Source organism: Alternaria atra, assembly GCF_907166805.1.
Source record: "Alternaria atra isolate CS162 genome assembly, contig: 28, whole genome shotgun sequence".
Classification (NCBI taxonomy): domain Eukaryota; kingdom Fungi; phylum Ascomycota; class Dothideomycetes; order Pleosporales; family Pleosporaceae; genus Alternaria; species Alternaria atra.
In genome coordinates this window covers 3771104-3798864 of record NW_025091326.1, presented here as the reverse complement: position 1 = coordinate 3798864, position 27761 = coordinate 3771104, and the positions used below count along the sequence as shown (strand labels likewise).

Genomic DNA, 27761 nt, shown 5'->3' with positions numbered 1-27761 from the left:
CACACCTTGTGATCTATGTCTTTCCAGTCACCGCTTCCAACAGCCGACGCTACGTATTCTCTTCAATGCGCGATCCAACAGCTCGTACTGGCCTTTTGTCTACTGGTTGCTATCAATCGCCACTGCTTCCCGTTGTGAAATCATGCTGCATTTAGCATGCTCGTAATCACCGTGGCTGCTTCAATGTCCGTCACAATCACAGGCTACTGCCCTGTGAAGTTTCCAGGCTCGCCATAAAAGCACTGCATCCGCCTGTAGCTTCGTTACAATACAAAATACTCTTTGCTATCATCGAAGCTTGCTATTATGTGCCAATTGCTATCAACTAACTAATCGTTACTTCTAATTTTCGACTCTTCATTCTTCCAGAACAACCTCCAACACTAGTGTTCACCATGTCGCTTCAGCATGACAGTACTGGCGAGCAGCGATCCACATATGTGTGCCGACGTCAGTCGACTTACGAGCGACGTCAGCTTAGCATCACCTCATTCAAGTCCTCGGATGCGCTCCACAAACTCAAGGAACAAAAGGGAACTCTTGCGACCGCTGTCGAGGTCCGTACCACTAATTTTACATCCTAAAGATTATCTGCTAACATGTGGATTTGGCAGCCTCTCTACGCTGGCCTCGCTGTCGCCCAATCGGATGATGGAGACTTTCGCTATTGCATTGCTTTGCACGATGGGACATATACCATTAACTGCGAAAGCCAATGTCTTGAGCTGGCCAGGAGTGCAAGTGAAGGCAACTCATCGAATGAATCATCCCGCGTCGGATCAGGCGTCTCCACACCAACGTCCGTGGCAGACATCTCCGAAGCTCTAGCCAAGGCTGTCATCGAGTTTTTCAGCAACTACCGAGAGAAGAATCTGTCCAAGCCCATGGGTGCTACTCTGACTACCCAACTCGCTAGCCTAAGCCCGCATCTTGCCGTGCGCCTGTGGACCGACTTGGACATCATACCATTCATCTTCCCAGCCGATGCGAAAGACAAGCACGAGCCAATGATACCTCTCGACCAAGAAGCTGAGCGCATGGCCAGGAAGACAGTGAAGCAATTCAATGTCAAGGGCGAGTTGCCTGTTCAGATGGGCCATCGTCGTCAGGTCTTGGTTGATCTTAACAACCGAGTGCACATAGCCGAGCGCGAAAGCTACGATTCTACCATCAGGACGGACACTACAGGAGCTGCAACTATGCACTACGCCAACTCGTTAAAGCGAAGGAGGACCAAGATCGCGTTCTTTAACAGCACGGCACAAGGTGGAGGCGTGGCTCTCATGAGACATGCTCTGATGAGATATCTGAGTCTCCTCGGTATCGACTGCAAATGGTACGTTCCATTCGGAAAGACCGACATTTTCAGGATTACCAAGGACAACCACAACATCCTTCAAGGTGTCGCAACTAATGGTGAGCGTCTTACCGACGACAAGATCGCCAAGCTTGATGCTTGGGTCGTTGAAGAGACCGAGAAGTGCCACTGGGTCGAGTTCGGTGGCCCGCTTTCGGCTCGCGAGAAGGGCGGCGCCAATGTGATTATCGTTGATGATCCTCAAATGCCGAGTCTTGTCAAGATCGCCAAGCAGAAAGACCCTAGGTTAGTCTTCCTAGTTTGCTGTCTAAAGTTCTCAGTGTGTTAATTCTAGCTAACTCTGTCTTTCAGTCGCCCGGTCATCTTCCGCAGCCATATTCAGGTTCGAGCCGACCTGACTGATCAAGAAGGAACCACTACCTCCAAGGTGTGGAACTGGATCTGGAACCACATCAAAGACTGCGACGTCTTCGTCAGCCACCCTGTTCGAGCATTCGTGCCCAAGGTTGTCACCCCTGAGAAAGTGGGTTACTTGCCCGCGACTACGGATTGGCTAGACGGCCTGAACAAGCACATGCACCCTTGGGACGAACAATACTACCTCCATGAGCTCAAGGTTCAGTGCTTTGCAGCTGGCATGCGTCAGCTCGCTCATCCGGACCGTAAGTACATTGTTCAAATCGCTCGCTTCGACCCAGCGAAGGGTATCCCAGATGTTCTCGCGTCTTACGCCTGTTTACGCAAGAACTATATGAAAGACACTCCTCTCGCAGACATCCCACAGCTTGTAATAGCTGGACATGGAGCCGTCGACGATCCAGATGCGACTAGGATCTTCAAGGAAACTGAGACGGCTCTCAACGGAGACTACAACGAGTTCAAGAACGATGTTATTATCATGCGCATCGGTCCATCAGACCAAATGCTCAACGCACTCATGTCCTGTGCCCATGTCGCCCTCCAGCTCTCTACCCGCGAAGGCTTCGAAGTCAAAGTCAGCGAAGCGCTCCACAAGGGCACTCCTATCATCGCGACTCTCGCTGGTGGTATCCCTCTGCAAGTTCAACATGGGAAGTCTGGCTTCCTGGTTAACCCTGGTGACCACGACGCTGTTGCGAAGCACTTGTACGATCTCTTCACCGATTCGGAACTTCACTCAACCATGTCGGAGTACGCGAGCAAGCATGTTAGCGATGAGGTCAGCACAGTGGGTAATGCGCTGGCTTGGCTGTATCTGGCGGATGAGCTCTCTAGAGGTGTGCATGTCGCTCCCAATGGTCGATGGATCAACGATATGGCGAGGCAAAAGGCGGGTATCCCATATCAGAAGGACGAGGACATTCTAGTTCGCGATGTGAACTTGACGGGTAATTGAATATGAATTTCTTTGGGCTCTAGTAGACATTATTATATGAGTAGAGGGAGAAGTAGAATAGTTTTTCTCGTTTGTGGCTTCACTAAATTCTCATAATAGCCTTTGAAAGGCCCTCCAATGTCTTATCCTGGTCCATAAATCCCCTTCGCGCTGTTTTGTTCTGACCCGTCGTGCTCACAATTCAATGTCTCCTCCATAAAAGAGTACGTTTAGAGGCGATCCATGCGTTACAGATTCGGTTGGAAAGCCCATTGACGAGTTAGTGGGATGAGAATAACTGCCGCAAATTCCATCATCTGCTTAGTAAATCATCTTTGTGCAGAACACCAGACAGAGCCATTCTTTTGAAAGATGCCCTTCATGGGCCCATAAACACTCACTACCTAGTCTCCTCGGCATCTCCTTGCAAAACGCAAAGCTCGTTCTTCGTATGGCGCAAGGAAGTACGGCGTGCTTTCCATATCGAAACAACGACATACTCATACCGTTACCAACCCTCCCTCATGGCATTTCTAACAGCCACTTGGAACTCAGATATCGGCAACGAAGTGGAAGCCACCCCATCGATCGCGAAACAGCATACCACCCCCCTTCCCATCGCGACCCTGACTAATCCGCTCCTCAAGCACCCAGTCACCTTCCTTACTAGCATCATACTGCTCAATGGGTCCAATTTCCCGATCCTGTGCATCAACACCATCGACCGCACGTGTACCGTTCTCATGGTAACGAACGTACTGGCTGAAGCGACTGTACCTCACACTACCACTACTGTCGCGGATGGGAAGACGCTGATTGGGATCTAGCGTGAAGCGCGCTGCAAGGGGAGATTCGATGGAGCAGCTTCGTGGAGTAGTACCACAACCGGACGGAAACCCGAGACGTGCTTCGATAGAGCTAGTCTGACTGCGAGGTGTTGAGGCCGTCGCTGTGCTTGCGCTGCCACGGTTGCTGGGTGGGAGGACCATACGGGTACCGCTCTCGCGCATGAAAGCTAGCGTCTCCTCATCGAGACTGTCGGGGCGAGGAGGACGAGTAGGAGGTGGACCCGGGCGTTTCTCGAAAGGTACCGTGATGGGGTTTTCTAGGATGGGAGGACTGCTCAGCTGCGCCATGAGCTGGGGGCGCGAGATGGAGATACTGCGGCTTTGAGCTTTAGCGAGAGAGATGCGTGATCCGCGAGCTGTGGCTGACGGTGTAAGTACACAACGGCATGTTCTGGCCAGTGGTACATTGGCTGGGATCTGTGGGACTGGCGGAGGCGGCGGTGACTGCGTAGGGCTTCTATTTGTGCTGACACCAAAGAGGCGCGAGCCTAAAACACGAGTCAACATAGAGTCGATACGGGAAATAATGGTGAGTAACATGCCTTTGTCTTTCAACAGCGCAAAGCCGGGGCGAGACTTGGATTTGAGCAACTCAAAACCACCACCGGTGTGTTTGTGCTCTGACATGGCGGAGAGGTTGCGCGAAACTGGTGGAAGCGCAGGTGAGTATTCCTCATCCTCATCCTCATAGTCGGGCAGATTCTCGAAGCTATCGCCCTGATATGCCGGAGTCACACGATTGGCGACCGGGGCGAGTAGCGTAGACGAGGAAGTGTTGGATGTTGAAGTGGACAGTGGCTTGTCATTCCTGCGCCCAAAGAATCGCGATGCTACAGATGTTAATCCCGTGCTTGCACCTATCGGTAAATGAATACTTACGTTTCTTCTTCATACCAACGTCTTGAATCCCGGCGTCAAAGTCGATATCCGAGCTCCCGGCAGCAGCAGCAGCCTTCTCATCGCGACTTGGGCTATCTCGAAAGAAATGCGAGGCTGCATGTCAGTCAGCACTGATCGTTTGCAGTCGGTGTGCGGGAGCAGGAGTCGCAATCGGTCATACACCGCGCTGCGATATAGCGAGAGCTTACCTTTGCTCCGAAGACCCTTCATCCTGATCGGTTGCGACGACTCACAATCGCGACAAGTTGGTTTTGGATTAGTACGGAGTGTTAGCTGAGAAATGCAAAAGCCGCGTAATTGTGCGTGTTAAATACTTGGATCGAGCGGGCGGTGGCGCAAGCGATCGTGTACGGAGAAGCGCGCGATGACGATGGTGAAGTGAACTGCACCCTTTCGAAGGTTTCACGGTGAGGTACATCGCGTTCAGTGCCAAGCTGGGACTGGCCTGTAGCGCTCGTGATATCGGATGATGAAAGTGAGAGTTCACTCGAGCTGCTACCGCAACAAGTCGAATCTAGAAACCTAAACGCGGAAGTTTTACAAGAAATTGAGATATGACCGGTAGGCATCGGAAAGTCCATACTACTTTCACTCGTTGAAAGATCAGCTCCATCATTTCCTACTCTTGCCTCTGCCACCCAGCACTTTGGCATGGAATCTCGCTAACAAAGTGACGATGATATCAAAAATCAAAGAGAAGGAAACTGTATATAGAATGATCCTACCATCACGAACTTGTGCCGAACGAGAACCATGTTTGGACATGAAAACTCTGAGCCTCCCAAGGGAAGCACCAGAGCCGAGCATCATGCCCTTATATTTTTTTTCTTGATTTTTACTTATAGTTTGTGGTTGTGTAGTGATAGTCGAGTTGAGTCGTGCCTGGATCCAGATCGTGGATAGCAGAATAATATCGTAGGAAGCTCACTTCTTATAGCCAGTCGAGACAACCCCCAAAAAGTGCCTAAGCACCGGAACATGAAAACATGGTGCCAGAGAACGCCTAATGTCCAACTCTTGGATCCCGTGTCCATGCACCCATTCATGAACAGTAGCGAAAGAAACGCTTGCGCTAGACCAAGGAACCTGAGACGACATGCCCATCAATGCTCACTACGTCCACAAAACAAAATGACGACCAGTCATTCCTAACGCCAGAAATTCCAAATAAAATGAAAATACAATCATGAACCATGAACATGGAACAAATAGAGAATCGATATAAATAAAGGAAGGTGTCGGACGGAATAGATGTCTAGATATGAGAGGCTTCGTGATGACGACCGACTACCTGACGCTGGACTCGCCAGCCGGATTGAGATTGAGCAAACGCTTGAGATCTTGCTCCAAAGACAACGTATCGGAAGGGGTGGAGGTTTTCATTGGTGAAACACCCGCGGTAGCGGCGGGTGCTGATGTCTTACGTTGTTTGGCAGCGACGGAGGAAGGGACAAAAGACATCATACTTGTGGGAGGCTTCGCAGCAGAGGCTGGAGGACCGTTGGCGGCTGTTTTGCCAGGTCCGGTCATGTTGCCTCTTGCTTGGTGAGAATCAGGACGAGGCTGGTGTGGCTGTCGACCAGGCGTCCTCCTGCGGTTGTTTGGGCTCTGCTGGTAGTGTTGCACAAAAGGTGCTGATGAACGAGGCGCATTCGGGTGGCCTCCATTGCTGTTTCCTGGCTGGTTTCGAGAGAAGGCGTTGGGATCCATCATCTGAGCGGGAGGACCAGAAGGAAAACTCTGGAAATCGCCCTGTCCAACCATAGGAGACTCGGCTGAGATCTCAGTGCGGAGACCGGAGTTGCGTTTCTTTGCTGAATCTCCCTTTGCTGCTTTGAAGAGTGGAGAAAGGTTTCGGTTGCCATAGAAGAAGTCAGAGTCTTGGTTCAGAGGCTGTGTCTGCGGTGTGGTGGGCCCCGACGCAGTTTGAGCAGGAGGCCGACCGTCATGGAAGGGTGACGGTGTTTGGCCTGAAAATCCTTGGGGTCCTTGAGCATCCGGTCGAGGAGGCGTTGCAGAAGGCTTCTTCTGCGACATTGAAAGTCGATTGAAAAGGTCCTGCATCACATCATTGCCGTGGCCCTGCTGCTGCACGTCCTTTAGCTGCGTGACTTTATTGGGGTCTGTGACGGAGCGGTGCGAAGCTGGTGATGCTACGGGAGGAGGAGACATGTGCGCGTGCTTGCTTTCACCATCAAGCTCTATGGGAAAGACGCCGTTCATGGAATGGTAAGAATCATGCTTGAAGTGCTGCGGTCTGGCTGCATCCACTGGGTTGAATGGCCCGTGCGCTAATGGGCGTCCATGGTTGCCTTTGGCTCTCTCTGCTGCATCGGCCTTGAAAAGCAGATCCAGCGGGGATTGTTCATTACGAGGGGGGGCGGCCACCGGGGCACGAGAAGGAGAAGCAGAAGGACTCGGAGAGGCAGAATCAGAACTATCTTCGGGCGGAGGTGTTGGTGGACCAGCACGTGTTTTCGCCGGCACAGAACGAGAAAGAAACTTGGGTATAGGCAGAGCAGAAGGCGCAGGAGAGGCATGGAAAGTAGGCCCCGCATAAGCGGCCTGGATCTTGGCCGGAGTAGCCGACGGATTAATGGGAACGGGCTCTGATTCAGGAGGAGAGAAGACGCGGTCGATGGAGGGATGAGACCGGTTGTTGGGCCTCCTCATGTTGCGCGGTCCTGGTGGCATATGCGCGTCCTCACCTGAGTAAACCGTGCCTTCCGCGTGGGCGAGTTCAGCAGGCATCTTGCTCGGGGACGCTCCTGCTCCATTGTACTGGTTTTGGTTGTAGCCATTGTGTGCGCGGTTCCCTCTCGGTTTCCGTTGCGACTGCCGGCCTTGATTGGTGTGCGGTGCCTGAGCTGGGCTCTGCGGCTTGCCCCGAGGAGCGAGTGGAGAAGCAGTAGTCTGTGCCGTCGACATGTGAGGCGCTGTTTGTGGTGTTGTATTGCGATGGGATGAGTCCGGATTATCTGGAAGGGCGCAGGCGGACGCTCTTGGTTCGTGATATGCAAGTGGGTTGGAAGGTGGGCGATGACGCGGTCTGTGTCTTTGTCTGTGTCTGATAAGGTGGGATTGGGTAAGGGTTAGATGTTGAAGTGGTCATGTCCAGATTCGCGGGGTATAGATAGGCACGCGCCGTCGGGTGAAGTAGGGCGAAGGGTGAGGGTGTTGTGAGCAGACTCGGTCGCATCGACGGTGAACGGCGCGGAGGTGGCTGTGACCAAACAAGGCTGATCTCGGCAAGGCGCACTGACGATTGCGGCGGCGTAGGGCTGAGTGGTTGGCACGTCGGGTATGATGGAAGCGGGAGTCTGTTGGACGCCGGTCTTTGAATCGTAAGAGCTGGTTGAATCTCGACGTTTGTTCGTCTGAAAGGGATTTGAACGTTTAGCGAGACAATTCTTACTCCCTTTCATCTGTCACGCCGTCCCAAGGTTGGTAGACAGGGCCAGGGCTTGGCATTTTGGAGCTCGCAGCTGGAGCCTGACGCCTGCACATTGCGCCTTCACCTCACAAACACACTGGGAGCACCTCAACCACACTTCGCCACCCCATATAATACTGGGAGCTGTAATAGGTTCCTCTCCAAACGCCACAACTCTCACACCGCTCATAACCGCCCTCTTTCCACCTCAAGAGCTTCAACTCCGACCAACTCCCCGCATCCCCCACCACTCCGATACATAACACAATAATGGCGGACGTCGACATGGCAGATGCGCCCCCGGCCAAGACCAAGACCGGCAAGGCCAGTGCTGGCGGAGAAGGCGAGAAGAAACGGTTCGAGGTGAAGAAGGTAGGCATCACACGACAGAAGGCAACATAGGGAGATTGAAACTAACATTACTCAGTGGAATGCGGTCGCTCTCTGGGCATGGGATATCGTCGTCGACAACTGCGCCATTTGCCGCAACCACATCATGGACCTTTGCATTGAATGCCAGGCCAACCAAGCCTCCGCCACGAGCGAGGAATGCACAGTCGCCTGGGGTATTTGCAACGTAGGTTCCCTGACAACACTTCACTGGCAAGTACTAACGTACAACAGCACGCCTTCCACTTCCACTGCATTTCACGATGGCTCAAGACCCGACAAGTCTGCCCGCTAGACAACCGAGACTGGGAGTTCCAGAAGTACGGTCGCTAAACGCTTGCGAAAGCTGGGGAGAGATGGATTTCAACAGGAACAAACATGGGTCTTGGTTTCATTCGGACGTCTGGCGTTAGTAGGGCCTTCACAAAAGGGCTATGAGAGCATGAAGTAGCGACATAGGCGGTCATCATCGTCGAATCAGATTCCATTACGATCATGAAGTTGTTCTGACCATGCAGCTTGTCCCTCTCTTGCCTCGAGCGACTATCCGACTTTTTGCCCGTCCACGTCGATGTTGTACTGCGACGTTGAGTTGTGCGGTGGGAGCCAGTCTTCAGGGTTCTTGTTGTAGAAAGGCCACGGGGGCACGACAACGAGGAATGTGAGGGCGGAGCCGGCGAGGCCGATGTAGAGTGCTAGTCGGATGTCTTGCTGCAGGAAGCCAACGATGAATGCGATGATCTATGCCGGTCAATTTCTTGATGCAACTAGGAAGAGGGGGGGTTCCATACACCAGCTGCTCCGAGCAGGACAGTGCTCATCATCTCTGCAAGCCTCTGACCTTCAAAGTCCTGTTCATGTTAGCGAATGCGTATACTGAAGTAGCAGCGTTGCTGTCGCATACAATCTGGCCCTCGAACGCGTCGCGCGCTTGCTCAAGTAGCTGGTCTGCCATGCTGATGGGGTGTGCTGGATGTTCGGGATGTGTCTGTGGTATTGCGACCCGGAGCAAGTGTAGTTAGTTCAGGTACCGGGTATCACTTGGAACTGTCTACTCAGAGTCCGACGGCCTAACTGTCTTGGAGAGGTGGCATGTTCACAAGCCACACAGGCAACCATGGAAATGCAAGGGTCCGCAGCCGCACTAACCCTCACTAAGAACGCCTCTTGATTCACGCCCAAGATTGACGCAGCAACGACATGCAGTACCTGGTTCCTAGTCAAGGTGCAAGAACCAAGGTCAACTAGGCCGCGGAATTGACGGTAACAGTTTCAGTCGCGAACTCCCCACAGCGGCTGCGTTCTGGACGCGTCACATGCACGTCTGGTTGCGCTTCTGCCCAATCAGCTTGGGCCAGTAGGCTCCGTTTGCACAAGCTTTTTCCTTGACCCATCGCTCAACTGCCCGTATTTGAGTCCCGCACCGTCCCTCAAACAACATTCCCACCGTCCGCCTGGACTCCCACCCACCGCACCTCCCATCGATTCCCAACAGCCTCACGATACAAACTTCCAGCAGTCGCGATCGCGCACCCTCCATCTATCCGGCACTTATCCCCGTGGACCGCCATCCACCACTGTGACTGATCACTCAAGGGGTCTTTGTTTTTGCAACCATCCCCTTACACCGCACCTTCTGACGCTACGGCGTCGATATACATACAAACCACCAAGTTGGCGGGACTCTACCTCGACAAGCTTTCCTTCATCCGCCCCTTGCTCGGCACAAAAGCCTGGGTATACGGAGGCGACCACAAGCCACCATAATTGGCCCTAACGGCATACACAACACATTCGCTACTGCATCACCGTCTTTACAATCCTTCCCATTCCCAGCGAGGGTGTGGAAGTCTGGCTACCGAACTCTGTCTTCCATCGGCTTAGTGTAGGGGACGACCCTACGCGAAGCCATCGTCAAGTTGAGCGCGCCTTAGAGGTGGGCGCTCACAAGCGACTCGCCCGCTTCTGTGGTTCTTGCGCTGCAAGAAGTCGCTGAATACACCAACAATCTGGCTTAACCAAAGCAAACGACATCTGATTCGGAGTCCTACTCATCGCCGCCTGAGTCGCCAATATGACTGACACTCCGAGATCCGACCACCAGACGAGGTTCAGCACCCCGGTGTCTGACCTCGACGACCACCGCCACCAGCCTGTATCCCTTCCACGAGCCGATGCATCTTCGCCTCCTAGGTCGCGCCGGCCAACTTTCGCAAGCGTCCAGGGTCAAGACCGACCCAACATCCTACTCCAAGTCAACGAAGCCCTCGAGGCAGACATTACTCGACGTGATTTCGAAAGCGCTGTAGTGGACGATGACCAGCACTTGGCTCCCGATGCCTACATCCGCCGCGGCTCTCTAGCACACAGCCCCCAAGCTCGTCGAGAGACATTCCGACGCCCGCGCGACCCGGCAATCGAGCGCCTGACTAGGAGCAGGGCTTCGTCGACCACTTCGCGATCCGTCTCTCCTCCCAACTCTGTCGACGCGTTCGCCGGCCCTCGGCGCCGCGACCGTGCCAACACTCTTCAGAGCCACGCAGGCTCCGAGCTTGAGCTCGGATTGAACAGGACGCTTTCTCGCGGCACCGCACGCCGACCAACTATCAGCGACGAGCGACCTGATCAGCCACACGACATCGAAGTCGCGTCAGCGCACAGCTCAGCACAGGAGGATGTATGCTTCCCTGTATCCGAGGACACAGGCAAGACCACCAGGTTCGACTACGAAGAGTTGGAGGAGTTTGTGGCAGAGGCTCACGAAAAGACACCTATTGGCCAGCCTCTGCGCCACAAGGCGAGCGTAGCTTCTAACCTTTCCGCAAAGCCCAAGGTCTTCTCCGACCTTCGTCCCAAGTCAAGCCAGTCAGGAACACCCAAGACCGAAAGTGACGTTTTGAGTCTGAAGAACGCAGACCCTGCAGTTCAAGAGAAGCTTGCTGAGGAAGGTCTGTCGCATATTTTTGCGGAGAAGCAGACCCCGGAAGTGAAGACCAACCGCTGGACGTTCTTCTCGTCCGAGTTGGACGACACAATCCATGCTGCCGAACTAGGCGGACTGCTTATGCCCGGCGAACGCTTCCGCGATCTGTTTGACACACCATCAGACGGCGGCGTCTGGTGGCTCGATATGGTCAATCCCACAGAAGAGGAAGTTTTCGCCATATCCAAGGCTTTCGGAGTGCATCCTCTTACTCGCGAGGATATCTGCATTCAAGAGCCGCGTGAGAAAGTAGAGCTATTCCATCAATACTACTTTGTCTCGTTCCGCTCCTTCTTCCAAGCCGACAAGGAGTCGGAGGAATATTTGGAACCCGTCAACTTCTACGCAGTTGTCTTCAAGGAGGGTATTCTGACCTTCACCTTCTGTGAGAGCCCGCACACGCTCAACGTGCGCAAGCGTATCAGCCGTCTTCGCGACTACATCAACCTGAACGCCGACTGGATCTGCTACGCCCTCATCGATGACATTGTCGATAGCTTTGCACCGGTCATTCGAGGCATCGAAGATGAAGCCGATGCGATTGAGGATCAAGTCTTCACTGCACGTATCGAAGACTCTCGCGCCATTCTTCGATCGATTGGGGACTGCCGCAAGCGTGTCATGCAGCTCCTGCGTCTCTTGGGCGGCAAGGCAGATGTCATCAAGGGCTTTGCCAAACGTTGCAACGAGTCGTACAGCGTTGCTCCTCGGGGTGACGTGGGCATGTATCTCAGCGATATACAGGATCACGTTGTCACTATGATGTCCAACTTGGCTCATTTCGAGAAGATGCTCAGCCGCGCGCACTCCAACTACCTCGCGCAAATCTCGGTTGACCAAGTCATTCAAGGAAATGACAGCAACGCTACGCTTCAGAAGGTTACAGTCATTGCTACAATCCTTGTTCCGCTCAACTTGATCTGCGGTCTCTTCGGTATGAACGTGAAGGTTCCGGGCCAGGATGGCAGCCTTGCGTGGTTCTTCGGCATTATCGGTGTTATCTGTCTCTTTGTTTCGGTCTGCTTGGGAGTTGCAAAGAAGATGCGATACATTTGATTGGTAATTCCTCGTTCCGTCACTGTGACGATGTTTGCATTGTTATCTTTCGTATGTTTAGTATTATTGGTTTTTCGTTCAGTAAACGTATTAACGCCAGCGTGGTGTACTGGGGGTTGTCGTAATTCTGGGTCATGTCATACACGATCATATCGGCTTTAGACGTACACTCTAGAATAGAAAAGTATTGTTCTCAAACGCAAGACCGTTCAATGGCCGGCTGTCTATTATCAGCCACAATTCTCATTACGTGCAGGGTGATGTGAAGTATCTGAGAGTGCGATACTAAAGTCGTGTAAGAAACAAGCAAGCCTAAAATGACGACAATGGCGCACCTGCACGATGAGCCATGCAGGTGTTGGCCGAAGCGATTGGCTTCTGCGAACAGATAAAGCAAAGAACACTGCATAGTGCTGTTTCGGCTTCTGAAGGTGTCTACAATGGTAATTCAGAAAACACTGCGATTTTAGTAGCGTGTGTTGAGTTACTTTATTGACACGCTCACATGACACTCTAAAGGGACGTCCACGGGTGATGATACCTTCATTGATAGATAAGCCGCAACTCTTCGCTATCACGCGAGCATGACAACCTTGGAACACATCGACGGTGTCATTCCGTACCGTTCCTATTCGTTCCGAGGTCGGAAGGAACAAAGGCGAGCTTGCCAAAGACAGAACGCGGGCCTACCACAGTGCTCCAACAGCAACTCTGCCGACGAACAAAGGAACGAGGTGACGGCGAGTCGCTGCAGACAACGAGTACCACGGCCAAGGTTCCACTCGTTGTCCGCAAGTTCGGAAGCGGTGACTTAGGCTCTTTCCGAGGGCGGACTAAGTGATCCTTGCTTCGGCGAGAGCATTCGATCATGCAGCGCCTCAGCCGACCGACTCCCTTAAGTACAAACTCTCACCCTCCCGCCTCTCTCTCACTCCTCACACATTTCACCAAGGCGCTCCCTCTACCCCACACCCTCTCTGTTATACGTGCAAATCTACTCGACCGACTACCTGCGCCAATACTGTACTGTTTCTGCAACACCACGAACGCTACGCTTCAGTAAAGATCTAAGAACGAGAGAAGGCAACATGGCGGAAATGGCGCAGCGGATACTCATGAATGAGTTCAAGCAGCTGAGCAAGGAGAAGTGGACCAACATCGAAGTAAGTCCCAGTGACGTTGCGCCAAGAGTCACAGTCAGAGTGGCGATGCAGGAGCACCAAGCTAACCACGTCACAGCTCATCAACGAGAACGTTTTCGAGTGGAGTGTCGCCCTAATCGTTATGAACGAAGAGTCCATGTACTATGGTGGTTATTTCAAGGCCAAGATGACTTTCCCTCGCAACTACCCGCATAGTCCGCCAGGTACGCCACTGCCAATACTACGTTCCAAGCATGGAAAGAGTCGCGAAGCGCAGGGAATGAGCTAACCATTTACCAGACTTCAAGTTCATCCGCCCGCTTTATCACCCGAACATTTACCCTGACGGCCGTCTCTGCATTTCCATCCTCCACCCGCCTGGCGATGACGAGATGTCCGGCGAGACTGCCGCCGAGCGCTGGTCGCCCGTACAACGTGTAGAGACGGTCCTGATATCTATTCTCTCCCTGCTAGACGATGCTGAGGTTTCCTCGCCTGCCAATGTCGACGCGGGAGTAATGCTGCGCAATAAGCCTGCAGAGTACAAGGAGATGGTGAAGAAGGATCTCGAGTTGTCAAAGGCGGATATTCCAGAGGACTTTATCATGCCAACCCACGAAACAGCATGGAAGCAAGAGAAGGATGAGGGTCAGTTTGACATGAGCTGGGAAGACAGCGATGCCGAGAGCTTGGACTTTGGCGGCAGCGAGAGCGACCTGGACGAGGATCAAGAAATGGACTCCGATTTCGAGGCCGATGATGACGATGCTGAAGAGGAAGATGCAGACACCCCCATGAAGCGCTAGATGTTGCCCATGGATTGCAACTCCAAACCCCTCATCATGCGCACGTCTCTGGCCCGCATGAAAGGGTCGTTAAGGGGCGGGACACCTCCATCTGAGACATCGAGTTCCGACCCTGGCACTATGGTGCCTTCATCAGGAGCATCATCATCATCATCGACGTCCACGCCCCTCCCTTTATCATTGTCGTCGTTTGACCCGAACATCCTTGCCCCATTTACCCCTCAACCCTGTTCCACGATATGGTGGACATGCGCGCATTAGTACATCCGCTTGTCCCTCTCACCCCCTTCCCCATCTTTCGATTCCTCGGATTTCTTCCACATCTTCATTATAAGCGCGGCGTTCGGTTCTGGTATGGGACTGATGGCGTTACGCTTTCAACGGGCTTTTGCGCCTACATTTCGGTCACGATTACAATGGCATTTGCATTGCATAGGAAAGGAGTTATCGGGTCAATTTTTTATCATACGAGGCATGGCTACTTTGGGCTTGCGGTTTGCGGCGCAGTGGCTGCATTTGAGTGGACGTAGACTATGGAATGCATGAAATACACATTGAGATTCGTGACAAGGTTTACGTGATGCACATATACTTCGGGTGGTAGTCTTGTTGACCTCGTCCTGTGATGAGCCGCCTGGGGATATATTTGGAACGGGTGTGTAGCCGAAGAAAGTCATGTTTGTAGAGGACAGTGGGAATTCAGGCGGGTGTCGAGAGCTGAGAAGGACATTATGCCGTAGGCATTTTTACTAACGATAGCTCGAAGACGCATGAATCTGTGAAGTTTGTTGTGCAACGACAAGCAGGTCAACCTGATGTGTGTGTGTGTGTGTGTGTGTGTGTGGGAAAAATGGTGCGGGTTTGGTCTTCTTAGAAGATATCGTAACGAGACGATAGGATGTCTGGTCCGACTTTAGGCTCATCGTCCTAAACCTTGCATGGTTCACCATGCCATGCCCATGGCGCTTCTTACCCTCTGCATAGTGCTTTCGGCAATCTTCTCTGCTCTTTGTGTGCCTTCTTCCGCATACTGGACTAGTTCTTTCTGATCTCCGTTCATCAACTCCTCATACCGTTGCCTTATATCGCTAATGCCTGTATCAATGGTATCCGCGACCTTCACTTTCAACGCCCGCATACTCAAATCTTTGAGGTCATTTGCTAGATCTTCCGGTGACACAGCAAGCGACTCATCAAAATGATACATGAGGTCCACTAGGTTTGATACACCCGGTCTGCTCTCAGGACTATAGCTGACCCCTTCGATCGAGTCAGTCAGCGCAGTCTTCAACTTGTGGTGTATTTCGTCTTTTGAGTCTGTTATCATGATGCGGCTCTTCGGTTTCGGGTCGCTCTTGCTCATCTTTTTTGTTGGTTCAGTCAGGCTCATGACTCGTTTCGCGGGGCTCAGAAGTGTTTGTGGAACTGTCAACAGAGGCTGTGATTTGGAGTAAACGTGGTTGAAGCCGGCGGCTAGTTCTCGCGTGAACTCAAGATGTTGTGCTTGGTCTTCGCCTACGGGGACGTGGGTTGTGTTGTAGAGGAGGATGTCGGCGGCTTGAAGGACGGGGTAAGAGAAGAGACCAAGCTTGAGGGCGTCTTTGTTATTCGAGGGGTCGAGAGGGGAGGCATTGGATGGGAGTGAGAGTTTGCTCTAAAGACAAGATTAACATCGTGCCTTGCTAAACCTACTTTTTGCGATCGCATACCTTCCATTGGGTCATCCGTCCCAAGTAGCCCATGCTTGCGCCACAGCTCAGAATCCACATCAATTCCGCATGCTGCTTGACACTGCTTTGCGCAAAGATTATGCATCTCCTTGGATCCAGACCTACTGCCAGCAGACTAGCCAGCATCTCTTTCCTCCATCTTGCCAACTCGCTCGGATCCTGTTTTATGGTAATTGCGTGCAGATCAACTATTGAGAAGAGAAGCGTAGTATCTGGGCTTGCTTCATCTTGAAGCTTGACCCATTGTCGCAGTGCGCCGAGATAGTTTCCTAAATGTGGTACTCCGGTAGGCTGGATTCCCGAGAATATCACCTTCTTCTGTCTCTCACTAGCATTTTGTCGTACTGTTGAAGCAATGGAGTACCTCCGCAGGCAACTTGAACAGATGCGGACAGGTGAAGGCGCTGCACGCTGCAGCGGTCGAAGTGAAAACATTGAAGTCGGTCAGTTGCATCAAAATCGGAATCGTTGTTGCTCAGCCACCAGAAAGCGCGGCCGGGGTCCTGTAGCGTCGTCATTGTGGCACTGCCGCCCGCCAACGACCACTCGACTGCGCCCAACCAGGAACTCCGTCTCCATTGATTCCCGCGGCTCTCCCCACAACACCACGACTACCACTCACGATCCTAATCACTCCACGTTCTCCTCAACATATTACCCCCCGGAAATAGAGGGACTACACCGCAATCATGTCATGGACCGGTAAGGAGCCCCTCGACGATCATCCAGGAAGCCGCCGGCTTACACGACGCAGGGTTCAAGAAAGGCGTCAATCGCGCGACGACGCAAGTTCTTATGAAGACGGGCCAAGTTGAGCGCACAAATGATCGCGACTTCGAGACTGAGCAGCGGTACGCCCCCCTCACTCACTATCCATGCTCCCCATATAGGAAGAATGCATCTTACCAAAGGCAACACCACTAACGTAATGCCAGTCGCTACCGCACCATGGAAACCGCCGCGAATAAGCTTCAAAAGGAAGCCAAGGGCTATCTCGACTCTCTGCGCGCCATGACTGCCTCACAAATGCGCATCGCCGAGACCATCGACGCCTTCTACGGCGACGCTGGAACAAAAGATGGCGTATCACGTTCATATAAGCAAGCCGTCACTGACTTGGACGCCGAGACAATCAAGGCCCTTGACGGCCCGTACCGAACAACCGTCCTAGATCCCATCCAGCGATTCTGCTCCTACTTTCCTGACATCAACGCCTGTATCACAAAGCGCGAGCACAAGCAGATGGACTACGACCGCATGCGCGCACAAGTCCGGAAGCTCACCGACAAGCCCGACAAGGATGTTACTAAGCTACCACGGGCCGAGAAGGACGAGCAGTTGGCAAAGGCTGCATACGACCAACTCAACGACACCCTCACCACCGAACTTCCTCAACTTATCGATTTACGAGTACCCTACCTAGACCCGAGTTTCGAGGCGCTAGTCAAGATTCAGCTGAGGTTCTGTGCGGAAGCGTACTCAAGAATGGCGCAAGTACAGCAGTATCTGGATGCGAACACAAGAGATCAGTATGCGCAGGGCGAGCTGGATGCGCGGGTGGAAGAGGTGCTGCAAGAGATTCGGGACCTGAGTATCGCCGGTACCGTCTAAGAGATTGGCGAGAATGGCATGTTTTCTGTGTATCGTTTGTGGTAATTCTCTGCGGCGTCAGAATCGCCGGTTTTGCGGCATTGATTGGGTTGCGAATGGTGGAGCAGGCGAATCAAACGATGGTTTTGCATATTCTGGATTGCTCGAATCTTACAATATGCATGATTTGACGGCTTTTCATAATCTTTCACTGGCCTTGTTCTGCACTGACACACAGAAAAGGCTATGTACTTCGCCTCACTCCTCGTGACACAAAACGCAAGGAAAGGAATCTCCGTGAAGCATCCCAAGTCAGCGTGGCTATCATGACTGAGAATAGTTGGACTCATACCTAGTAGTGCCATTGAAAGAAGGAAGATCTGGTACTGGCAAGTCACATTCCCTACAGTTTCTCATGACGGTTTCGTCGACGCATACTGGTTGTATAAACCGCCTCTCACATTAATTATTCGCGTCATATTCTATACACTGCTCCATAATGCATTGATAATGTAATGCACCTAATGGCACATCGATAAGCTCCTGAGGGTAATACAATTTATAGAAAGCAAGTTTGTAACAATACAACGACCCTTTCGTCAGCACACCAAGATGCTGAGATGTTCAGATAGGACGAGAGAAGGGCTGACAAGATACAGAACACGACCTGTCGTTCTTAGGCCGTGACGGCCCATGTAAAGCTAACCGGCAATGGGCTGCTCTGATGTGGGGCTGATGCAGCCCAGATGCGGGATGCAAAGATCCCTGAACCCGTCACTGTGATATCCACCCCCCTACGTCACTGCCCTTCTGCTCTGGAACTGCGTGTCGTGGTCTCCAGATGAGTAGCATCTGAACTCTAATTTCGCAGAAGACTCGTCGTAGCATTGTGCTCATATGCTATTATTGCAGATGACGCCTGAATGTGTTTGCAGGGGCTCGCTGAATATGCGTATTCACCTCCTATCTAGATGTTTTACTTCCAGAGAAGAGAAAGGGGAACAAGGAAAAGGTGACGGAGGGATGCGTAAAGTGCTTCTTCCAAGCCTGCAAGCGATCCCCTATTTAAAAAAAGACTTGGGGTGATATAGGTTGTTGTCTCCATAGCGCTTTCCTCTCTGTTTCCCCAGTTATATTATCTATCACAGGTTGAATCTGGGGCCTGTTAGGATTTCCCCAGAGTGCTTTTTCTGGGTCTCGATACTCAGCCAGTATTTCGGTGGAACAAACATGCGACTACCTCCTTTCATCCCGAGTGCGCCTCCTATTCCTTACACGCCTGGTTCTGAAGATTATACATTTGCTTTATCGCTTGTAAAGGACTCTGGTATCAGAAAACCGTCCGCGAGACAACCCCTATCCCAGGCTTCTCTGGAGCATGCGATTCATGCCTACGAAGTGAGTCCCTTAGAAGACATTAGGCGGTAGAATGATGTTGGCTGCTCCGTAGTAGAAGCTGTGCTACTCATACTTGCTCAACGATGTTCACCTCGCTAAAGTAAGAGTTTTGTCAGACGGTGACCGCTGGTTCATTCCGGAAGATGCTGGTAGTGTTAAGACTCGGGAATGGTTAACTGAGCCTCGGGTTAGGTAGGTAGGCGATTTGATGAAGTGAATGATAATCATGACATGAGCAGAACTAGCGGGATCGGATTGGTGCCGAGGCAGTTCATACCATGCATATCTTAACCCGTATCTGCTTGTTCATCAAATCTTTTGTTTTGGTACAGGCTAGGATATTGGACGGTTATAGATATGATCATAGGCACATGAGACACTTAGACAATGAGGAACAAATTGCTTTACTTTGTCGATTGTCTGGCTCTAAGGCACTGGAGCATGAAATATTACTATGCTTCGCTGCGTGAATAGAGCTGAGGTTGGTATTCACAAACCAGCTGCAAAAGCTGGATGCTTTGAGGAAAAAAAATTGCGTAGGAGTTTATCATCGTTCAATCTACATCGATCATCACCTTTGGCGAAGCAGCGGCGCTCGAGATCAAAGTGAGAAAAGGAATAATTCCTGAAACATCAGTCAGTATGACTAGTAAGCATGGTCCAGATTCCATTCGCATTGTTGCATAATGCTACAAACGCATTTTGGTACTGATCTAGACAAGATACCTGTCACCAGCTTCAGGCCACATAACGTATTGGTAACTTTTTTTTAATGGAACATGGGGGATAAATATATGATTGATGCTTGCCAGAGGACAAGCCAGACTCGGATACATGATATTGCTCGTAAGCAAGTCGCAGAACTCCACCGCCAACGACTGCAACATATTACCCAATTCGATTCCTTATGAGCAAGTAATCACGAAACGTAAGGATACCTGTCTATTCTTTCGCACACCAACACTGCCATGAACATTATCCGTAACTCGTAAGCCTTCGTCCATGCAGCGTTTCCAAGCCGCAACAGCCGCACGCCTTGAGAAGCTCGGTCTTTCCGTCTCCTGCACAGCAGAGGGCGTATCCCGAACATCGTCCCGATTATTATGATCTAGTCGTGCGGCCGTCAAAGAGGGGTTATGCTCGCGACTGCTCTACGAGGCATGAGTCTTGCCAGCTGAGTCGGCCTTGGCGCGAAGGTCAGCGGCTGTGGAGCCTGACGTGGAGAAGTAGCGAGAGAAGACGGGCTGGAGGAAAGAGCGGAAGACGATCTGGGCACCACTGTGGGGTGTAAGCTTGTATCATTGCGCATGGAGGAAGAAATACTTACGAAGTCTGGGGAAGGGCCATCCAGAGGATAAGGACAAACTTGAAGGTGTAGTAAAAGGCTGCCAAGATCAGTCAAAGATCATGCAAGTTCATCTGGGCGTACTTACGGAACCAGTAGACAGCGTTGACGGCGCTCTCGAAGACAGTCAAGAACGCGAAAGTCACCCAGTACTGTGATATCGTGTTAGCCCTATCATAAAAAATTGAAGTAGTCATAATATGGCCAGGTTGCTTGCCAGAGATAAGCAGATTGGGTATACGTACGGTCAGCCACTGAGTGTCATCGACCTTGCTCGCGCTGAACAGGGCCTCCAGCGAGTAGTAACCAGGAATGATAAATCCGGCAATGTTGACGAGGAATTCTCCGGCAATGTTGAAAAGATCAGGAAGAAGTAAAGACCGGCAAGACCGAGGATCATGTAGACCTTGGGGACCGATGTTTGCTTCTCAAAGTTGTTGAGTGCGGGGTATTTGGACAGCTGGAACGCAACATGGTCAGTATATGTGGCTTCGTATGAAAACTGTTGTTATCATGACTTCTCATCAAAAACACCTAGACAGGTCGTATTTTGGCAATTGTGCCATGTGCGGAAGCGAGAGCGCTTACCTCCTTGTCGAGCTGCGACAGCTGGGCTTGGGCTCTATCCTGGACAGACATGTTGAGGTTTGTTTGGGGGTTGAGTGTGGTGGGTTGCAAAGGTTAGGATGCAATGGAATGTGGTTGAAGTAGCAGAAGGGCTGCAATGTGTTCAGTATGTTGGGAGGAGCAGGAACGTGGAGCCTGGAGATTGTGGGATGGAGGAAGTGGGCTCGTCATCGCTAAATACGTCACCGCCTTTCACGAGCCAGCCAGAACGCAGCAGTTGCACTCCGATAAGACAAAATCGGGTGCGTCTATCTTGCGTTGCGACGAAGCCAGATCCTGGATGGCGATAATGTTGCATTCACTCATCTCTTTTTCCTTTACATTGGCAATTAGAGAGTAGTGTCATTGCACGGGCATTATGACGATAGTCATGTGACTATTCTGGTCCAAGCGCGCCGGCCAGTCTCCGTTGCTGCAGGTGCGACCGAGTTCAGACGAAAGCGTAAACATCCAAATCCTATTCCACAACAAACCCGTTCGAGGGCGACCGACGACGCCGACGACACTCTTGGGAGCCGGATATTCTTCCTTGTAGCATTCTACCACGTTGGTGACATCTTAGCTGACGGAACAACGTGTTGAGCTAGTCCCTGGCCCAAACAAACAAACCCGCCAACCCCGAAAACAGCTGAGACTTGAGCTACACGCGAACAGCTTCGCGAATATACTCCTTACACCTCTGCATTCTTACCTTCCTCGTCGCTTGTTCTCTACACTCCATCGACTGTGTTGTCGCCTCCTCAGCGTCGTTGTTATCGCATTGTTTTGGTGTAAACAGACGGAAAATCTGCCAGCCGGCACCCGCACCATGACCGATATCCGCCGGTCACGATCGAATACGTCAATGTCTACTAGAAGTAATCGTCCTCTTTCTCGCGCGTCGACGACGAGCGTACATTCATTCGAGCAATTTCAGCAACCGCAACAGCCGCGGCCCAACCAATTTCCCCAACAGCCACAGTACCATGCTCCATTCACTACCAGTGAAGCGCTACAGCCTGCACTACTACAAGCCGCACAACAAGTCAGCGCGCAGGACCAGCTTATCAACATGAGTCTGGAAAGTGTCCAGCAATACCTTGGTTACCCAGCCGACCCGACTGCGAACCATCCCCAACCAAGCGGCCAGCCCCCACAGCCAGATCACCACGCCTACCAGAACTCCCTCTCCCAGCATTCGCAACATTCACAGCAACACAGCTTCATGGCACCGCCAATGGACACGGAAGACAAGAAGAAGAGGCCGTCAACCTCGGGCGCAGCGACCAACGACAAGGAATTGCGCCAGCTGTTGAACCAAAACGAAGGCCGCAATCTGAAGGAGGTCGCAGCTGAGGTCATCCAGAATGATAGGACATCGAAGGCAGAGAAGTCGAAACAGCTATTCGCTATGTTATGGTAGGTATTACGCGTTCGCTATCGGGGAAGAGTGCTGACGCTTCCCAGGTTACAGTCTGTCTGTCGTGTTGCAAAGACGTCAGTCCCGCGCAACCGTGTCTACTCCAAGTACGCAGAGCGGTGCGGTACTGATCGCGTTATCCCTCTGAACCCGGCATCTTTTGGCAAGCTCGTTCGCGTGATTTTCCCCGGTATCCAGACTAGGCGCCTCGGTGTTCGCGGAGAGTCAAAGTACCACTACGTTGATCTGGAGCTCATCAACGACAACGATAATGGTGAAGAGTCACGTCGTGGCAGCAACGGTCCCAGTGCACTCCATGCCATGAAGCGTCAAGCCTCTGGGACACCGAGGCTCAACCTCGAGTATGTTTCATTCACGCCCCTTTCATATGAAATGCTGACAATTTCCAGTGCTATTCCACGCTTACCTGCAGACAGCACGCAATTCCCCCCAAGGGAAGCGCGAGTGGAGTCACAGAGTAGCTACTATACTCCAGCCTCATCACGCGGCGTTCTGTTTACCGATATCTACTCGTCTCAGTTCCACCCGTCGCACACACGTACCAAGACATCGTACGAGCACGAGCTCAAGTTTCCAACACCAGATATCCTCGAAGCCCCCGATGCCTTTGTGGTAGAGTTGCCGGATATCAAACCGTACTTACCGGCACGTACCGATCCCGATTCTGCCGATAATCTCGTTGCCATGTACCGCTCACACGTTGTCTCGTTGGTGGACTCAGTACGATACTGCAAGGAGAAACAATTCTTCCGCCTCTTTGGTACTTTCCACGGGACCTTGACTGTACCAGTCCAGAAGCTGTTTGCATCACCCGAACTGGCCCCATGGATCAAAGAATGCGACTGGATGATGTACCAGAAGATGATTCGCAATGTCTCTCAGCTCACTCTCCAGGTGGCGCCGCCGCCAGTTCTAAAATTTCTCGACAACGTTGCGAAGACATTACACGCACACATTACTGCCAAGTTCGCGTCTCTCCCCGTACATGTACTTGAGGCGAAGCTAGAACCCGCTACGTTATTCGCCCATCTTCTCCGACAGATGCTCCGCGTCAATTCCGCTGCGCACGCTGCAGCCGTAATGCTTACCGCAGAGAGCCATCGCACCCAGATGTTTGCCGACTGGCTCCAGTACGTCAACATTAAGCGCATCATCGCGAACGAATTGCCCGCCTCTTGTGCACACGAGGAAGTTTATAACATCCTGACCACTGAGATCCGATCGATGTTGGGCCCGCTACCACAGGAGATCCAACTGCCTTCCGGGTCGATACATCGCGCAGCGTATCCTGATCCCCCCGCCGACCCTTCAGAGTCCGTCATCGATCGCATCGCAGCATTTTTAACACGTCTACCGTCTCGCTTCCCTGGCGCACACGCTCGCACAATCATGCATTGCATTAGTGCACTTGGTTCAGCTGCCATCCGAGAAATCACGGTCGAGAATGGCATCAGTTTCCAAGGTTGGTGGCTTACCAAGGTCTTCGTGGATGAAATGGCACAATGGTTAGCATCGATAGGTGGTTTCCTGGGTCATGCACCGCCAGACTGGAACTCGTCCAACTACTCGCCTGTAATGGGTGACTCTCTCAATGCAGCCATGACCAACGGCGGCAGCGGCAGTAACAATGAAAGCCGGTATAGCAGCTTAGAAGCCGATTTCGGCCCAGATCAGTCTTTCATCTCCAACGCTAGCCACGCTACCATTCAGGATGCCGGGTCAAATCAGGAAGGTGAGTTTCTTCACTCACAACATGGCTTCACATGGTAGTTGACTAACGCAAGACCATCAGTCAATGCTGGACGATTTGCTCAACAATCATCACAATACAACATGAGCTTTCAATACGAGTACGACCTGAACCCTTCACAGCAAGAGCCGAACCACGACGATAGTGGCATAGGCCTTGGTGTACAGGAAGACGGCATTGATGCCAAATTTGCGTCACATCTATCTTCAGCCCTTTCACAGAGCGTCAGCTAGCCTGGCCGTTCTTGCTTTTCGGACATTTTGATATTTTTACCTATGCGTTCATGACGTCTCTGAAGTCACGACTAACGACTAACCGTGCCTGCCACGGCCTGTTAATATCTCTTAATTCTTTGTATTTTAGGGTCGCGAACGCAATCATGGATCGGCGTTGATTGGATGAGGTCGGCGTTTTTGCCTTTGCATCTTTTCGTTTGCAATACCGGCGTTATGAGATGATATACCGCCTGCAAGGCCTGGGTTGGGTGTTACATGCAGCACTCTGCGGTTCGTCTACGCAGAGTTGAATTGAATATTTACCTTGTTACAGTTGTTACGATGTCTTTCCGTGATTAATTGATGAAGGAAAAAGACTTGATTCCTTTCCTTCATTCTTTGAACGGCCATGTAGGGGCATTTCACAAAACGAACTATTTGTATTTTTCTCCAATCAAACCCGTCTAGGGCTCGAACACGATTAGAAGCAACCCTTCTACAAAAGGAGACAAGGTTCGTCATGAAGCGCATCCTGTCAACATCAACAGTAAGTAATTTCTAGCAGAGACACCTCATTTGGAAGTGTTCGATCGGGACTACATTTTCTTTCCTCCAACTTTGATCTTTATATCTTCCTCATGCTCTGTAGTACCCTCTCAGTTACACTAGCTGACATAACCACCTGACCTCTTAAAACGGTCAACGTCGGCACTATACCGCGCCGCTAGCACAACCCGACTAAGATGGTTCGACGACCTTCTCAGTCGCCTGACCTCCTTGATCTACGAGAAAAAGTTGTCACTCTGACATCCACCCTTTGTCGATCGTGACCGGTCGTCGCACGACGATAGATCACACGATGCAGTTTCACCGCTCGTCCATTGGACTTTAAGAGTCGTGGTCATCCTGGCATGAAGTGTCTAAATACTTGGCGTTGTGGCCATATCGTGGAACAAGGGGATGATCATTCTAGCCGCGCTTGCATCATGATGATCTGAAAATGCAGTCAAGCAATGCCGTTCGGCAGTGCGTTAATATATACTATAATTTAAAGGTAAAATATCGTAACAAGAGAAATTTCACTAATCGTCTCGTGGTCGACTAAGCACTAGGAAACGAAAAACGGGAACTGAGCCCCCTCCTGCGCGGAATCGCAAGCATGGGTAGACGCAATCAAATTCTCACTTCTTTCCCCACGACCTCCTTCTCCTGCCGAAGTACGTCTTGCAGACGTCTTGGTTCGCACTAGCGTCCAGTCCTGCCGCGGAAGTCGGAACCCATTGCTTGTAGACCAGGTAACTGTAGTCCCATCTTGGGTCGTCAAGCTGTGTCCTCCACGTCCAGAAGATCCAACCGTTAGTCCTCTCATAGAGTCTTTGCTGCGCTATGAACCACTGCTTGTAGAAAGGCGTGTTGGCGTCGTTCTTCCAGTCAAATTCAGTGCTGTACTCGTTGGCGACAGTGAGACTCCATTCTTGCACGATCTTAGGGTTATCGCCGTCGGTCTGGCGGTTGTCGGTGTAGCATGTGTAGTACATGTAGTCGCCTTGTTTGGCATCGGGTTTTGTTGAGGTTACAGCTCCGCCGACATAGTTGTGATCATCAAAGATAACTTTGGAGTCTGAAGGGAGGTTGGACTTAGGGTTTCCGGCGCCCCATTGAGAGTCCATAAATTGGACGTGGAGGCGCTGGTCATCGGAGATGCCCAGAGAATTCTCAGCGTTGCGGACAGCAGCGAGAGCTTGTGGATAGTACTTTTGTGTCAGAGTATCTTTCTCGGCTTGCGGCATGCCACCTTGATCACGACCAGTTTGCGGCTCGTTGACAACTTCGATGATACCGACTGTGGCCCTGTATGATGGAGTGTTATGGATACGCTTGGTCATCCAGTCAAGCCACTTTGTCGCGCGGTCATAGTTGGCTTGCGAGAAAAAGCCTGGAAGGTATGCCTCAGGAAGACACTGCAATAGGTATCAGAGCTGACTCAAGGAGGATTGAAAGTTCGAAGACTTACTTGTCCAGTAAACGCATCTCCTACCTTTTGTGAACCAGGCGCACCATGCAGATCGATGACAACGAACATACCCAGGTCCGCAGCCTTTTGGATAACAGCATCAAGGTATTTCAGGTCCATCTCAGGGAAGTGCTCGCTGCTGTCCACCAGGGTGTGAAGACTCCAATATCCAATTGGAATACGAATGGTATTTAGACCGGCATTGTGGATATCTTGGATCATGCTCGGAGTGATCCAGCGAGAGTAATGGCCATTGAAAGCAGTGTTTGCTTGAGCTTGGCCAAGCTTGTTGACACAGTCAAATTCGGAGCAGGAGTCACCGCAGCCCATTTCTGACCATTCTTGATTCATCATCCATGGTTCCGACAGCAACCAGCCGCCGAGGTTGACTCCACGAATCTTCCAACTCGGAAGTGAATGAGCACGTTTGCTCACATAGTTGCTGGTGCGGTTGAAGGCTGGGAGTTCGCGGTCTGCAGGCATCCAGGCCTGAGCACCGGCTGCGAACAGGCAGCTCAGAAGAGTCGAACTCTTCATAACGAGGAGGATGCGATGATTAGGTATCTAAGTATAGTAGAGAAGTTGCTTTTTCTCGCCTGAAACAGGAAAGGGTGCTCGGACTTGAACAGCTGGAATGAATATCCAATTGCTTGACTGTTACACTGTGCAACCGGAGGACTATATAACTTTTTCACGGACCCTAAATTGATCGTGCTGAGCGGCACGAAGGCACTACATCGTGAATCCACGTAAGGCAAATTACCGAAGGGGCCTCTCGCTAACGTGAGAGGCGGAAGGCCGGCCATGCAATCTAGGATGCTTCACCGGTCCGGTGTTCGAGTTCGCGAGCATGATGGAGTCGCTAGCCCCCAGAATGGACCCCATCGTCCGAAGATCTTCTGAACATCCTGTAAGCCACCGAGGTATACCAGGGGTAGAGCTCACGATGTCGTACGAGAGCAGGCGATGGAGTAACATCGTTCGTCCCCCTCCATCGAAACTAGCTATAGTAGTCACGAAGTTGATGGATGATACGCTACTAAGAGTATCAGGCGACCACAGAGATTGTTTGAGGTGGAGCGGCACGGCTTGTTCACTGGAGAAGTGCCTCATCGCCTGACACCACCACAACTTCGTGAGGTTTGGAAAAGCTAGGGAGGAGCTAAAAGATATTCTAGTACGTGTACAGTCAACGAACAAACAAGGCCGTAAGAAGAAGGAGGTGTAACAAATCTTTCGGCTAAATTCAAGTTGGAAGGGTAGTGAAGGTAGAGTAGCTCCCATTCGCTACTAGCAAGAGGCGTGGAAATTGCGATGGCCTAACCAAACTGAAGCGATCTCAAAAGCAGAGGCGGAAATAAGCTATTCCAAGAACTGGAGGTCTGAGAGCTCTTCCTTCACCACCTGCATAGTGGGCCATTGCGTGGATCTTTGCTCAGATA

General features: G+C 51.7%; 12 protein-coding genes across 12 annotated transcripts; 6 read left to right on the top strand and 6 right to left on the bottom strand.

Annotated features, from left to right (window-relative positions):
* Nucleotides 1-395: 395 nt before the first annotated feature.
* On the top strand, nt 396-2693 carry ALTATR162_LOCUS8268 (uncharacterized protein; the record flags this gene model as incomplete). The annotated part of the gene is made up of 3 exons (XM_043315898.1): nt 396-557; nt 615-1603; nt 1670-2693. The coding sequence occupies 3 exons, from the start codon at nt 396-398 to the stop codon at nt 2691-2693; spliced, it is 2175 nt and encodes a 724-aa protein (XP_043171833.1).
* A 530-nt stretch (nt 2694-3223) lies between these two features.
* Nucleotides 3224-4630, bottom strand: ALTATR162_LOCUS8267 (uncharacterized protein; the record flags this gene model as incomplete). Its single annotated transcript, XM_043315897.1, has 3 exons — nt 3224-4350; nt 4400-4513; nt 4609-4630. 3 exons carry the CDS (start codon nt 4628-4630, stop codon nt 3224-3226), a joined length of 1263 nt encoding a protein of 420 aa, XP_043171832.1.
* Nucleotides 4631-5707: 1077 nt separating this feature from the next.
* ALTATR162_LOCUS8266 (uncharacterized protein) lies at nt 5708-7348 on the bottom strand (the record flags this gene model as incomplete). Its single annotated transcript, XM_043315896.1, has 1 exon — nt 5708-7348. One exon carries the CDS (start codon nt 7346-7348, stop codon nt 5708-5710), a length of 1641 nt encoding a protein of 546 aa, XP_043171831.1.
* Nucleotides 7349-8123: 775 nt separating this feature from the next.
* On the top strand, nt 8124-8576 carry ALTATR162_LOCUS8265 (uncharacterized protein; the record flags this gene model as incomplete). Its single annotated transcript, XM_043315895.1, has 3 exons — nt 8124-8225; nt 8281-8430; nt 8478-8576. The coding sequence occupies 3 exons, from the start codon at nt 8124-8126 to the stop codon at nt 8574-8576; spliced, it is 351 nt and encodes a 116-aa protein (XP_043171830.1).
* Nucleotides 8577-8786: 210 nt separating this feature from the next.
* Nucleotides 8787-9198, bottom strand: ALTATR162_LOCUS8264 (uncharacterized protein; the record flags this gene model as incomplete). Its single annotated transcript, XM_043315894.1, has 3 exons — nt 8787-8984; nt 9035-9094; nt 9148-9198. 3 exons carry the CDS (start codon nt 9196-9198, stop codon nt 8787-8789), a joined length of 309 nt encoding a protein of 102 aa, XP_043171829.1.
* A 1119-nt stretch (nt 9199-10317) lies between these two features.
* ALTATR162_LOCUS8263 (uncharacterized protein) lies at nt 10318-12282 on the top strand (the record flags this gene model as incomplete). The annotated part of the gene is made up of 1 exon (XM_043315893.1): nt 10318-12282. One exon carries the CDS (start codon nt 10318-10320, stop codon nt 12280-12282), a length of 1965 nt encoding a protein of 654 aa, XP_043171828.1.
* A 1088-nt stretch (nt 12283-13370) lies between these two features.
* On the top strand, nt 13371-14230 carry ALTATR162_LOCUS8262 (uncharacterized protein; the record flags this gene model as incomplete). The annotated part of the gene is made up of 3 exons (XM_043315892.1): nt 13371-13445; nt 13522-13648; nt 13725-14230. The coding sequence occupies 3 exons, from the start codon at nt 13371-13373 to the stop codon at nt 14228-14230; spliced, it is 708 nt and encodes a 235-aa protein (XP_043171827.1).
* A 943-nt stretch (nt 14231-15173) lies between these two features.
* On the bottom strand, nt 15174-16395 carry ALTATR162_LOCUS8261 (uncharacterized protein; the record flags this gene model as incomplete). Its single annotated transcript, XM_043315891.1, has 2 exons — nt 15174-15884; nt 15940-16395. The coding sequence occupies 2 exons, from the start codon at nt 16393-16395 to the stop codon at nt 15174-15176; spliced, it is 1167 nt and encodes a 388-aa protein (XP_043171826.1).
* Nucleotides 16396-16649: 254 nt separating this feature from the next.
* ALTATR162_LOCUS8260 (uncharacterized protein) lies at nt 16650-17571 on the top strand (the record flags this gene model as incomplete). Its single annotated transcript, XM_043315890.1, has 3 exons — nt 16650-16662; nt 16715-16811; nt 16896-17571. 3 exons carry the CDS (start codon nt 16650-16652, stop codon nt 17569-17571), a joined length of 786 nt encoding a protein of 261 aa, XP_043171825.1.
* Nucleotides 17572-20099: 2528 nt separating this feature from the next.
* ALTATR162_LOCUS8259 (uncharacterized protein) lies at nt 20100-20932 on the bottom strand (the record flags this gene model as incomplete). The annotated part of the gene is made up of 6 exons (XM_043315889.1): nt 20100-20226; nt 20276-20333; nt 20382-20445; nt 20539-20636; nt 20675-20795; nt 20882-20932. The coding sequence occupies 6 exons, from the start codon at nt 20930-20932 to the stop codon at nt 20100-20102; spliced, it is 519 nt and encodes a 172-aa protein (XP_043171824.1).
* Nucleotides 20933-21728: 796 nt separating this feature from the next.
* On the top strand, nt 21729-24323 carry ALTATR162_LOCUS8258 (uncharacterized protein; the record flags this gene model as incomplete). Its single annotated transcript, XM_043315888.1, has 4 exons — nt 21729-22318; nt 22367-22681; nt 22730-24072; nt 24133-24323. 4 exons carry the CDS (start codon nt 21729-21731, stop codon nt 24321-24323), a joined length of 2439 nt encoding a protein of 812 aa, XP_043171823.1.
* Nucleotides 24324-25486: 1163 nt separating this feature from the next.
* ALTATR162_LOCUS8257 (uncharacterized protein) lies at nt 25487-26856 on the bottom strand (the record flags this gene model as incomplete). The annotated part of the gene is made up of 2 exons (XM_043315887.1): nt 25487-26266; nt 26320-26856. The coding sequence occupies 2 exons, from the start codon at nt 26854-26856 to the stop codon at nt 25487-25489; spliced, it is 1317 nt and encodes a 438-aa protein (XP_043171822.1).
* Nucleotides 26857-27761: the final 905 nt, after the last annotated feature.